Source organism: Microtus pennsylvanicus, chromosome X (genome assembly GCF_037038515.1).
Source record: "Microtus pennsylvanicus isolate mMicPen1 chromosome X, mMicPen1.hap1, whole genome shotgun sequence".
Taxonomy (NCBI): Eukaryota; Metazoa; Chordata; class Mammalia; order Rodentia; family Cricetidae; genus Microtus; species Microtus pennsylvanicus.
The window spans coordinates 113567227-113580581 of record NC_134601.1 but is presented as its reverse complement, the minus strand read 5'-3'; the positions used below and the strand labels follow the sequence as shown (position 1 = coordinate 113580581).

At 31.7% G+C, this 13355-nt stretch overlaps 1 protein-coding gene across 7 annotated transcripts in view; it reads left to right on the top strand.

Moving 5' to 3' along the window:
• The window catches only part of Cnksr2 (connector enhancer of kinase suppressor of Ras 2), a 207692-nt gene that overhangs the window by 154390 nt on the left and 39947 nt on the right, over window positions 1-13355 (top strand). For all 7 annotated transcript variants that reach the window (XM_075958276.1, XM_075958275.1, XM_075958274.1 and 4 more), the window contains 5 exons: window positions 2916-2964; window positions 3318-3490; window positions 6355-6428; window positions 6979-7050; window positions 12209-12276. In XM_075958276.1, the coding sequence (XP_075814391.1) occupies window positions 2916-2964; window positions 3318-3490; window positions 6355-6428; window positions 6979-7050; window positions 12209-12276 (436 nt within the window). The remainder of the gene's footprint in view (window positions 1-2915; window positions 2965-3317; window positions 3491-6354; window positions 6429-6978; window positions 7051-12208; window positions 12277-13355) is intronic.

Here is a 13355-nt window from a genome sequence, read left to right as displayed (position 1 = left end):
CGAAAATGGTTGCTGTTCTAGAATCAGTACCAACTGGCTATTCTTACATATAATATAAATATCCTTAAATGTAAAAATATTGTCAGTTAAATAAGTATAATAGATAAAATAAAGTTTATTGGATATAATCAGAGAGAATTAAGTTAAATGGAAAAGAATTAATTTACTTAAAGGACAATGCAGAATGATGAAAGGAAAAACATGAAATAAAAATAGGTGATAACTTGACACATGCCAACATTCATCTAGAGAAAAAGGAGCTGGTAAAGACAAAGTTTGAAATAAATAATAACTGAAAGTGTGCAGAATGGAAGAAATAATGCAACCTAATGAATGCTCAATGAGATTAGGATAAATTATAATTTGGACACTTAATAAAAGTGTAGAATATTGATAATGAGAAAAATGTCTTAAAAGCTAATGGAAGACTAAACATAGAATTTAGTAGAGTAGATAGAGATGTCATAAGGGCAACATTAAATGCCAAAAACATAAAATGTTCAAATTGCCACTCTGAAGCTAGGCATGGAGACTCATACCTGAAATCCCAGCAGTCAAGTTACTGAGACTGGAGGATGTAGAGTTTGAGGCCAGCCTGAGGTAACTAGTGAAATCCTTTAATAAAAGTTATTTTTAAATTGTTCATTATTTTAAATTGAAGATATACCCAGCCAAACTGTTACTCAAATTTATTTTTATAATTTTGAGCATAAAAATAGAATTTAATTCTTAGTCTATTATACAAGAGCCTCTAAGAGATATATTTTATTTTAGCATAAACCAGAAAAGGTTTCCTTAAAGCAATCAATCCTTTCATCTTATAGAATATCAATGTCATTTGAAAAATAAGGAAATATCAAAGATGTTCCTCATTTATATTCATAAAACATCTGATTTTTTTAATGTGGCTACATTTATTACATACCTGGAAGTTCTTAGTTTTCAACCATATAGTACTCTGAAATCATGATCTTTATGGAAATATTGCATGTTTATATGGAAAGGCAAAATTATCTTGTTAAAGAAAACCTGGAGAACATGAACTATTTTTTTCTGTAAATTTTTAAGACCTTGAAACTTTAAGGAATGGTATACAGAAAGCATAGGAGGAGGCCTCAGACATAGCTTAGTAATAGGACATATGTCAAACGTGCATTGATGTCTAGCACCATAATAAACTGAACTAAGAAGTATAAAAGGCATAACACATTAAATAACCCAGTTCTTATTAGCTGTTATTAATCTTGATAGCTTCTGAAAAAAACAGACATCGTCTCAGATTTGTCATGTTTAAGAGTAATGAGCTAGAAAGCTAAGATTACATGAGGGGACACAAAAGGAAGAAACTGAGTGAATAATTTCATGCAAAAAATAGATGGGAATATATTAAACACACTAGCCGGAAATACAAATATCCATAATGAATTTTGTCTTTTATGTATTCTCTCAGTAACTGTGAATTTCTATAAACATGATTCATGCAAAGGTTACTATGTTTGCATATATTTATATATTGATATGTGTTTCTATAAATACACTTATGTGTATTTATATACATGCAAGACAACACAAACATTTAGGGTGTTGGGTAATTATATTTCTGGATTACACTGTATATCAAGAGATTAGCTGACTGTAGCAGGTACCCATCAATATATTTATAAATCATGCACACAACAAAAAAAATTATAGAAATATACTATTTTAGGAAGCAATATATTAAATATTAATGTGAATTTATTATTCAACTAAAACAGGAAAATTTTATATAATCAAAATCTATTTAACCCTTATTTGCTTGTATAAAAAAAAAGAAAAAATTGTTACAAGAACATTCACTTGAAAAAAATGCCTGTGACCTAATACACAGGCAGTCTCTGTTCTCTCTTAGTTACTTAATCATAATTCATCTTATTATACCAGTGAAAATTTATATGTTATCTAACTAGAATCAGTAACCTATAGTCATTAATTGGAAGTTAGGTGAGTCAGTACAGCTCTGTTTTTCCTCCAGACATAGTAAACTGTTGAATATACTTAGTATTGAGTTGTTTAGCTATAACTAGATACATGGAATAGTGCAAATGAACCATTATAATATCCCAGGGAAAGTAGGTAGGAAAGATATACAGTTATAATTGCATGGTATGGTCAATGATTTAGATGACACAATACTGTTTCATTGATAGGACAGTGGTATTGGACATTATAATCCACAAATATTAGAGGCAGTGGCTGGGACATGTTCAAAATACCAGCCATATAGTATTGGGGTTTGGTAGTTGAGGAGTGGGCAGGTTCCTATGTCAGAAGCAGATATGAGGAACTGGAGTGCTGATTCCATTGACAAGATCATTCACCACTAAAAGTGATATAAGTATGAGATTAAAATAGTGATCAAAGTGCTTTACTAAAACTGATATAAGTAGGTATGAGATTAAAATAGTGATCAAAGTGCTTTACTAAAACTGATATAAGTAGGTATGAGATTAAAATAGTGATCAAAGTGCTTATAGATTTAGAGACTTAAGGGAGACAGAAATAAAAAAAGACATTTGCCTCTTGGTTTGTCTGATTATGTAAGAACCAGATGAGATGTTGTGCTAGAAACCACAGTGAGTTTCTCTAAGGGCACAGCTATGTGTGCGGTGGTGAGAACATTTTCTTTCACCAATGTGTTGTGCCCTGGAATCGCTCAACAAAACGAGGATCCTGACAAGTCTTCTCCTGGTCCATGGAAGATGAGAAAGGAATGTCATTGTATGCATTTATTTTGAAATATTAATGGGGAGAAGCACTTCTCTAACCCGGGTTTTCGCGTCATCGTTCAGCTGGTGAGAGTTCTGTGTAGCTCCATGGTTCTCTGGTTCACACTCTGCATATGAGATAATAATCTTCCCTATCTTTAATTTCAGACGTTTCAGCAGTCCTCTCTGCAGCACAAATCAAAGAAGAAGAACAAAGGTAATCAAAGAAAACAAAACTTGAACTTCTTTTGTACTATGATAATAATCACCAGCATATTTCATTAATTCTCTCATTGCCTTGAAGCCAGTGTGGTTTCAGATTACTTACCATGCAGATCCTTTGATATCATGTGATCTCAACAAGTCTTGAGACGAAAATTGCTATTTCCAATTATGTTGTCATATGTGGAAGAAAAGGCATCAAAGATGCCTGTATTTTTTGTGATAACACAATTAGAAAATGATAATTTTAAGATTGATAGTGTCTTACTTGCTTTTAGGGTTTATGAATTAATCTCTTATCTTTATACACGTTCCAAAATTAAGAGTGTTGCTACTTACTATCTTTAGGAGCCATAGCAGGCAAGAGCAAAAGACGAATTTCTTGCAAGGATCTTGGCCGTGGTGACTGTGAGGGATGGCTTTGGAAAAAGAAAGATGCAAAGAGCTATTTTTCACAGAAATGGAAGAAGTACTGGTTTGTCCTGAAGGATGCATCCCTGTACTGGTACATTAATGAAGAGGTAAGACAGAGCACATTTGTGTTCTCATCCGTTCATTATCTGTAACAATAATTGTCAACATTTGAGACATGATTTTAGATCGTATCACCCTCAAGCCAATTCGGGATCCATCTTCAGCATTCTGGAAGACCTGTTGCTCCATTTTTCTAATGTAGCAACATATCTGAAGCACGGTTAAAATATAGAGAAATTCTCTGTTTCTAAAGATACCAAGCAACTAATGTTGTAGTTTAACTAAAAACAGAGATTTTTTAAAAGCTCTTGCTCAAAGTTTTATAGGGATTTTCTTTTTCTGCTTTGAAGGAGGGGACTTCTTAGCAACTGAAGTCAGTAATTGTTTCAATTTATTTCAGTTTCTCCTAAAGAAAAAAAATGAACTAGTAGACTAATATTGAAATTAAGTATCCATTACAATTGGACCACTTGAGGGAAGGGGCATGTTTAATGTGTTTTAATTGTTCTTACAACTTTTCTAGTTTGTTTGATATAACATATTTGTATCTAGACTAATCATGTAACAATCAATCGTGTATCTCACTGAAATGTCAAAATGTGTTTTATTAGTTGATTTTTTTTTTCCGCTTGACACGGCATTACTTGTTTGCTGTACCTATCTACTACTTTGGTGTATTATAAACATATAGATTAATATATGTGTACATATAGGGTACTTGCAGTTTTATACAAATAGGATACTAAGATATTAAACAATTTGCATTTAAAGGGTAATTCCTTAAAGTTACCATAATTATTAGAACTTTGCTTATAACGTGCACTATCTAGAGAATTTGATGTTCCCTGAACAAGCTATTACGCTGCTGTCTTACATCATGCTGAAAGAGCAGACTCAGGAATTACACTACTTGACCAATTGTATTTAAATCTTCATCTGCAAAAATGAAAATAATGATGCATATCACACTAAGCTTTCTTAGAGATAAATAAATGAACCATGTCTGACAAAATGCTAAATGTTCAAATAATGTTATTCAATGAAGACTTATTTGGAAAATCTTAAACTAATAATTTTCTATATTCTTATGTGAAAATATTATTTCTTGTTTTGATAATTTATGGCAGTCATATAATGAAATAAAAATCTGTCTTACTAAGTATGTCTTGTTTGTAGTAAGCAAATATGAATACATTTTATTTGCTAGATATACCAAATTTGGATGCATATCAAGTAGCATCAAAATACAGTATCTCTGTTTTTCTTTATTGTGATTTACTTCTAGACTAATTTATAAGACAATCTGTTTTCTGCATATACTAAATTATAGTCTATCTTTCAAATTATAAAGGATGAAATTTTTGTGTGTTTTATTAATTAGTTACTATATTTTAATCATTGACAAGTTGTCATTACTGTTACTCATGTAAAATATAAATGAATATTTTTGTAGTACATATTCCAGGAAAACCTTATTGTTATTTTAGGGAAATAGAGTATTTTATGTTGCATCATTATAAAGAGATAATATTCCAAATATATTTCAAGTTTTAAATTAAGGCCATCAAAAGTAACATAAGCTAGAAGTCAAATGGAAGCATTTTCTTTAACGCAAGATTGAAAAAATATTTAAAGACAAAAATTTAATACTCTTTCTATACATAACATAAATTTCAGTTGCTATCTATAGCTCAAACTTCTAACTTTTGCATAGTTCATTAATAATAGAAATAACGCAAATGCACATATACACGGTGAAAGAGAACTGAGAGTAGCTTTTTTTCTTCAAAATAATGGAAGGGAGAGTAATCTTACTTCAGTTTGATTCAGAAAGAGTTGTGGACTGGTGTAGCAGTTCCAATACAATTTTGGAATGGTAAACATCTACGAAGCTTTGTTACAGCCAGAGCAAAGGACAAGGTTTAGCCACCCAATCACTTCATACTTGATTAAACTCGAGACTAATATAAGGCTTTGAATAATATACCTACCTGGTTTTATTAACTACTATTTAAGAGAGGAGTACTTATGAATTTTATTAATTTTTTAGATTAAAAATGGTATTATGTAAGAGAGATATCTGAAACTGCATATTTGAAAATCAAGTTGACCTACTTAATTTCCAAACTATTGAATACCCTAAAAAATTGTTATATAAAAAAATAATTCAAATTTGATTAACAAATTGCTATGAAAGAAAATTTGAATTGGTAAGCAACTCATATTTTATATCTAAATATTACAATTGATCGAAAAAGGGGCCGGAGCGATTTAGTCAGCACTTGTTTCTAGCACCTACATGGTGGCTCACAACCTATTGTAATTTCAGTTTCCGGGGATTTGGCGCCATCTTCTGACCTCTGTCAGGCAACAGACATGCACATGTCGCTTGTACATGAATTCTGATAAAACTCTCATACACAGAACATAAATCACACCTTTCTAAATGATGGAAAATTTTGTACTAAAAATGTATAGCTGTTTTGTGTATCTGGTCTGAAACGGTTCCTTTTACTTTTTTTGGTTTATGTTCTAAAGATCAAACCCAGAGCTCAATACATCCTGCACAAATGAGTACTCTACCACTGAACTACTTCTTCAGGCCCCAATTTCTTTTTATTTTTCAGCCCCTCAAAAGAATTATAAAGCATATTTTACTTTATAAATTATTTTCTATCCTCATATTAATATAAAATAATGTATATATTTTAGTTTTTAAACGTTCTAAGTTTTCAAAATATTAAAATTTCCTTTAATTTATGGATATGTAGAATTTATGAAATGTAAGTAGAATTAAGAACAAAATGAGTAGCACATTTATTACTCTAAGTATCTACATCACACCTACATGGTATAATTAGCTTCAGACTTCCTTGGTATGATACACTAATCAAAAGTGTTGCTTCTTTAGGATGAAAAAGCAGAAGGATTCATCAGTCTGCCTGAATTTAAAATCGATAGAGCCAGTGAATGCCGCAAGAAATAGTAAGTTCATTTTACTTGGAGAGAGGGGGGGAAAGGATAATTTATTTTGTAATTTTCTAGATTTTAAGTTATAGTTTGTTTATCTGATGATTTCAAACTGAGAGTATAAGAAAGCAACTTTGAGGACAGAGCATGCATACAATTTTACTTATTTCTGTCTTGATAGAAGCATTATGTATGTGAAGTTAGGTTAGGCATTGCATTAATTTTATCCATACAAATTATTTAGTTTGAGCCGAACAGTTCTCAAAATTTTTTCTCTTGCATGTGCAAACACATAAAAACACCAGTGATGATGATAGACAAGGTATCACTATATAGCTCTGGCTGTCCTTATAACTCACTTTGTAGACCAGGCTGGCCTCTAACTGACAGAGATCCACTTGTGTCTGCCCTCCAAGTGCTGGAATTAAAAGCATGCACCACCATATAATATATTTTGATTACATTCTTTCACCTCTCTGAACTCATTTACGCCGTTACAGGTACTTAAAACCATTTTCCAATTTGTCCAAAAGTCAGTGAAAATATTTTATTGTTTTATTCACAGTGCATTCAAAGCCTGCCATCCTAAAATCAAAAGCTTCTATTTTGCTGCTGAACATCTTGATGACATGAACAGGTAAGGTATTATTTTCATCTAAATTACTTAATTATGCCTCAAATTCAAAATCTAAGCCTTGTCTTTAATATTCTTTAAAGAATTTCATTGTAGGTAGATTCTGTATTGGTTAATTAAAATTGAGTAGTTCAGCTATAGTTATACATGATCATACTTAATTTTTAAAAAAATATTTGCCTAATTCGTGATTTAAATTTCACATACAATACAATTTATATTTTAAAAATAATAAATAATATCATTTTAAAAATTCAACTTTTGTTGACTGTCAATTTTACCACAAAAGTACTATAAGTAATATAAATCCAAAATAGTACCATAAAAAACAGGTTTTTAGATGTTAAATTTTAGGAATATATCTAACATGTATTTCTAGATGCTCAGAAAAGGCACACAAAACCTGACTTATTCAGGTGCTAAATATATTTGGTAGAATATCCATTTCAATGATTTAGATGTAGCTAGTGTAATAATTCTTCCTGTCCCATTCACCTAGCACTGGACAGGACTATGAAACCAACTGGTTTGACTCTGCTGGGTTTCCTCAGTGGCTAAAGAAAAGCCTGCATACATTTCCCTCTACATGTGCCCCATTGTTTCACATTACAGTTTTAGTCACTTTAAGGTTGCTTTTGTTTTCTTTAATTTCCCCTCTCCATTTAATGAAACGATACAAAATGAGTTTAAAAATCAAAAGGTCCTCCCTTTTACAGTTGCAGAAACTAATGCATATTGCATGTAATTTCCCTTAGGAAGAGGCACCAAAGTGTAGTGACCAAAACTGTGACCCTTTAGACAAGACTGAATCCCCGATTACAATTTATTAACTATGCAAATTTATGCAACAAACTTAGCCTTTCTGTACTAAATAATTGACCCTTTTATAGACTGAGAAAAACTGTCCCTCTCAGTAGGGATTTTTTAACTTTTAAATACTATATTAGTCTTCAGTAGCAATAAGTATTAATGTCTGTATACTTTTGTTCTCTTAACTCATTTACTTTTATTTAGATCTCTAAAAATTATATCTAAATATTTTAAGCATAAAAATTGTACTACTTCATGAATATACTTAACAGAGAAGATGAATGCTTAAGCTACTTTTATAAATAAAATTTTTGACACCTGAAGTACAGCCATGGTTTCTAAAAAGCAAAAGTGCATGAAATTAAATTTTTATTTGTGGTTTGTATAATTTATTATGTTATGTATGTATGGATGGATGGATGTATTTAGTGTAGTGTTCTGTCTGCATGTACACCTGAAGGCCAGAAGACAACACCATGTCTCTTTACAGATGGTTGTGAGTCACCATGTGGTTGCTGGGAATTGAACTCAGGACTTTTGGAAGAGCAGCCAGTGCTCTTACCACTGAGTCATCTCTCCAGCCCCCTAATTTACTACTCTTAAAATTTCATACCACCACTAAGAATTTTCAGAGATTTTTCTCCTTGTTCTAGAAGTGAAAATGTTTATTCACCTGTACATGATGGAGGACTCGTAGCTCTCTATTTTTGGTGCTATAATTATCCTGCAATTCTATACTTCTGTGTCCATGCTCTCTGTTTAACGAAATGATAAAGTCAGTTCCCTAGGGATACACATGAAGGGTTTGCATTATAACCAAAATAAGAGTAAGTAACACAAATGAGGATCTCTTGTATTATAGGATCAATGTATTAGGTGTCAGTTGCCCCCCTGTAAGAATTCAAATAATTTAACCATTCTTGATATCTGCTAATTTAGAACCATTTTAGCTCGCATTGTTGGTGCATTTTATCAACTGTAAAAACCTTTCTTGACCTACATTTGCTACTTGTTCACAGTATACTGAAAAGGATGTATCACTACTCTTCCCTGATACTTCTATAAGTCTAAACAACAGAAAAGAAAAAGAAAAAACTAAACCAAACCCATGTCATTCATTTTATTATTTTAAGTAATGTGTCAAAGAAAAGAAACATCTCATCCAAAATGTCAGCACCACATTATACTTTTAAAAGTCTTGTTTTATGTAAGACTTAATGTACTATATATTTTAGAATTATCAATGTAAAAATTGAATTTTTAAATTTAATTGTAATGTACCTTTATTCTTTTCCTTTGTTTTTATTTCTCCAATAATTTTATTCTTGGTATGTATTTTCAATAGGCAATTTAAAAAACTTGTTAATAGGATAAAATAGTCAGTGCTAAAAACATTCACACAATATTAGTGATATGGAAAGACACCCATATACAGCTTTGTCTGCTTACCTGATTATTATACATAGCAAGATAATGTGGATATTGGTTTATTCCATATGTAATCTTTGAAAACATGCCTGATTCCAGAGGGGATATTTTTAAAAAATAAGCATAATTATAGTCAATACATGCTTATCTGATTATTCATGGCTTTAAAGGTATTATTGTTTTATATAAATTTTTATCATAGCACAGAATACTATATGTTTGTTCTCTAGAATTTGAAATATATACTATGCCAGTAGTAACAGTGCCTAGTAATTAGGGTATAAAAGTACTCCTTAAATTCAGTTTTCCATGAAATCTCTATACACAAATGTGTGCACTTTTCTAAGTGTGCATGTATGCATGTGTGTGCATGTATCCTTGTAACTGTGAGTTACTTGTCTCTTAGTGTATTAGGCTGTGTTACTCTAATCATATTCCCTAACCTATATATTCATGTTCTAAAGCATTAGAATATGATGAGGTAAGCCAGGCAGCGTTGGAGCACACCTTTAATCCCAGCACTCGAGAGGCAGAGGCAGGCAAATCTCTGTGAGTTCAAGGCAATCCTGGTCTACAAGAGCTACTCCAGGACACACGTCAAAGCTACAGAGGAACCCTGTCTCCAAAAGCCAGGAAAAAAAGAGTATATGATGAAATACTGAAATTAGGACTAGTATTAAAGAACTTCCACATCAGCATTCTCGAAAAAGATGATGTTGAATATGTGTATCCCTGCCCTCCTTACCTAACATAGATTCCCTACTCCCAAGCAACTTTGACCTTCCAAATTTTACCTTTCTTGCTGCTTTAAAAGATGGCATTTGCTACCTTGGTAAAACTTCATAAACTCTTACTTATATCCCGATTTGTTATCTGCCGCCATTGTTAAAATGCAGGCATCATGAAGATGGCTACTTTGTTTTGTATACTCTTGATTCTAGGTGCCTAGAACCATCCCTGGCACATACAGTCGCTCAATAAATACTTCTGGAATCAGTTAACATATGTACATCTGCTTTCATGTCTACCTAAGATAGCAAGTCAAAATTATACCAAGTATATCAGTAAGTGAGGTTCTTCCAGCTGGAGCTTAAGGACACGTATATGCAAGAGACAGCAACAGCTGTCTGTCTAAGCTATACACAGCAGCCTAAGAATATCCAAACATGTTCCAAAGAAGTTTTATCATGATCAGAATTTTTTTTCTAAAAGTAGCTTAAATTTTCAGTTGCCTTAGGAATCTTAGCAATCTAGAGTTCAGTGAAAGCAAGAACTATGCCTTATACATTTCTTTGTCTCTAAAACACAGGCTATTGTTAAACACAATATATTTAATAAATGATAAATTGAAAAGCTGAAGAAGCCTCTCTTAAATACCTCAATTCACCTACCAAGAACTTCCATTTTCATTAGAATTCTGATTAAAACATCAATGTTTTTCAAGAAATACAAACATAATAGATTAAATGTCAGTGATCAGTTTTCTTTAGTGTTATTGTCGTCCTTGTGACCCTAACAGCATCAGTCTACTCTTTCCCGAGAGTAGTCAAATTTGCCCTGTAATAATTCAACCCTTTTCTTACTAAAAAAAAATGAACTATATATTAAATTTTATTCTGAACTTTTGCTAATAATTCTTCATTTTCAAAGTTATCATGAGGTTAACTTCTTGATTTATAATTTACTAGACTATGCATATAATATGTATGTTATTGAATTCCTGTGAATATTTTGTTGTATACTAATAGGACTCCAATTGTTCCTTAATTCCCATATATTCTTTAGACTGATATTTACATGATATGTTTTACTAAACTGAAGTTTGTATTTAAGTTACTTTTTCTTAAAATTACAATTTATATTTGAGTAGATACCCATGAGAGATACAACTTTCCTCTCCTCCGGATATGCTAGGTATATGATACATACAGCACCATTTGGAAAAGTTGTGAAATATGTGACTCAGTTAATAATGTGTAGCTGAAAGACATCCAGGATCTTAGGAGGAAAAAAAATCTCAACAACAGGTTTTCCTTCATCTACATCTGAATCAGACTGTTCCACAATTTGATGATACTAAAACTCTAACAGTAATTCCAAAATTGGTTAAGGTGAATTCTCCCTGATTTCAGTTCTGGGAAAACATTTGGCCCATGCTCAGAATTTCCAGGTGGGAGATTGTCAGTTTGTTTACAAATATTTGTGACTTGATAATCCAGTGGTTGAAATGATGCCTACAGGAAGATTCCTGGTAGAGTTAAATAGAAATTGAAATAGTATTTGACTTCACTAACAATAGCAGCAATACTTAAGAAATATTTGCTTGCTGTCGATCATGAAAGTATGTTTTCTAGATCATAATAGGTTAAAATTATATATGTATTTTTTATTTCTGGGGAGCTAAATGCTCTCGTATTTAGGAACAAGATTCAAAAGTACTTCTGAGATGTAATTCTCCTTGGGTCATTTAACTTAATTGAGTATATTCAAAATATTATTTCATGGTAAAGCTGTTATTTTTACAGGCAAGCTTTGTAACTTTTTCTCCTATCTCTATAAATTAGACTGACTCTTAAAAAGTGTCTTCAAAAGAGTATTTGTTCTGAAAAAAAAATCAAAAACAAAAGAGCAGGCATTTTTGTAGTGCTTATATATTTGAAGGAAAAGAAATGATATGGCTTTGGTCTTCTCAAAATCTTTTATATTCCACACGTTAACAGCTTTACATAACTGTTTCATTGGAATTGTATCAGTGTGGGAACAATTTGCACTACAGTAGATTATTGCCTATTGAAGGCTTCAATTTTTTTCAAGTTTAATAAAGAACGTATTTTATATGTAGGGTTATCCTATACTTAGACATTTTGCAATAAATATTTCTAACAAATATAATGAATTATCATTGATTTCTTTCTTTTTCTAGGTGGCTTAATAGAATTAACATGATGACTGCAGGATATGCAGAAAGGGAGAGGATTAAGCAAGAACAAGGTAAAGGAATGAATACCTTTTATTTTATAATCCTGTTACACTTTTTTCTTACATAAAAAGGCAGAGCTAATGAGGAAATAATTTTTCTAAAGAAAATCATCAGTGACTCTTGATATAGCATTGATAAGGGAAAGATGCAGTATTTTATTAAATATTAATGTATTTCTGCAAAAACCCTCAATGGGTTCTGTTAAAAAAGATAAGCTTGGTGCAATATAGAAAATGAAACCTAATAACATACATATCAAGTTCCAGGAAACAAGGGTAAGCAGAGTCCTTCCAGGAAGGGAGTGGGGGAACAACTTTTGGTTGGCTCTGTTTTCTGAAGTAATTTTTGTAATGAGGAAATGGTGTGGACCAATCACTATAATATTCCACAGTATGGAAGCAGATTGCATAGTTCTACAAATACTGGAGAGGCCATCTTCATCAAGTCAGTACGTGCAGGCAAACTTCATCCAACACTCTACTGTAGTAAAGGTGTCTGGTGGAGGCACTTTTATGCCTCGGTGTAATTTTTAGACTTTCCTTTGTGGTAAGAGTACTGAAAAAAAAAATACTAGCCTTCCTTTTCAGATTTCTTGAAAAGGTGTGAAATAGCTCTTCAAAGGTGTTTTGGCTGATTGTTTAAAGATAATAGAGTTGTAAATATGGGTAATATATAGATAGTAAAATTAACCTAGAAAAATATCAAATTGTATATATCGCAGAACTTTTATTATCAAATTTCAGAATTTTATTACCTGATGTTGCTTTCAAGTTGAGAATAAGCTGGATTGTAATCAATTGCCTTTGTTATGGAAGCAAGTTTTATTGTGGAGAAGAGGACAGGTTAAGTTATATTGCATGTGCAAGTTCCAATGAGTATTTTGTAGTACATGCTGCCTTGCCCTATTGTATAAGTATGTATTTTAATGCCTACTAAATAAAGTTTGGTAAAAAAAATCAAACCAACGATAATACTTGCTATTTCCACAGAGTAAAAAGGTACCTTAACATACATCAGAAACATACTAGACTTCCTACTTAATATATAGTTAAGTCTCTTGGTCTTCTACTTAGGAAACTGATAAGAATGC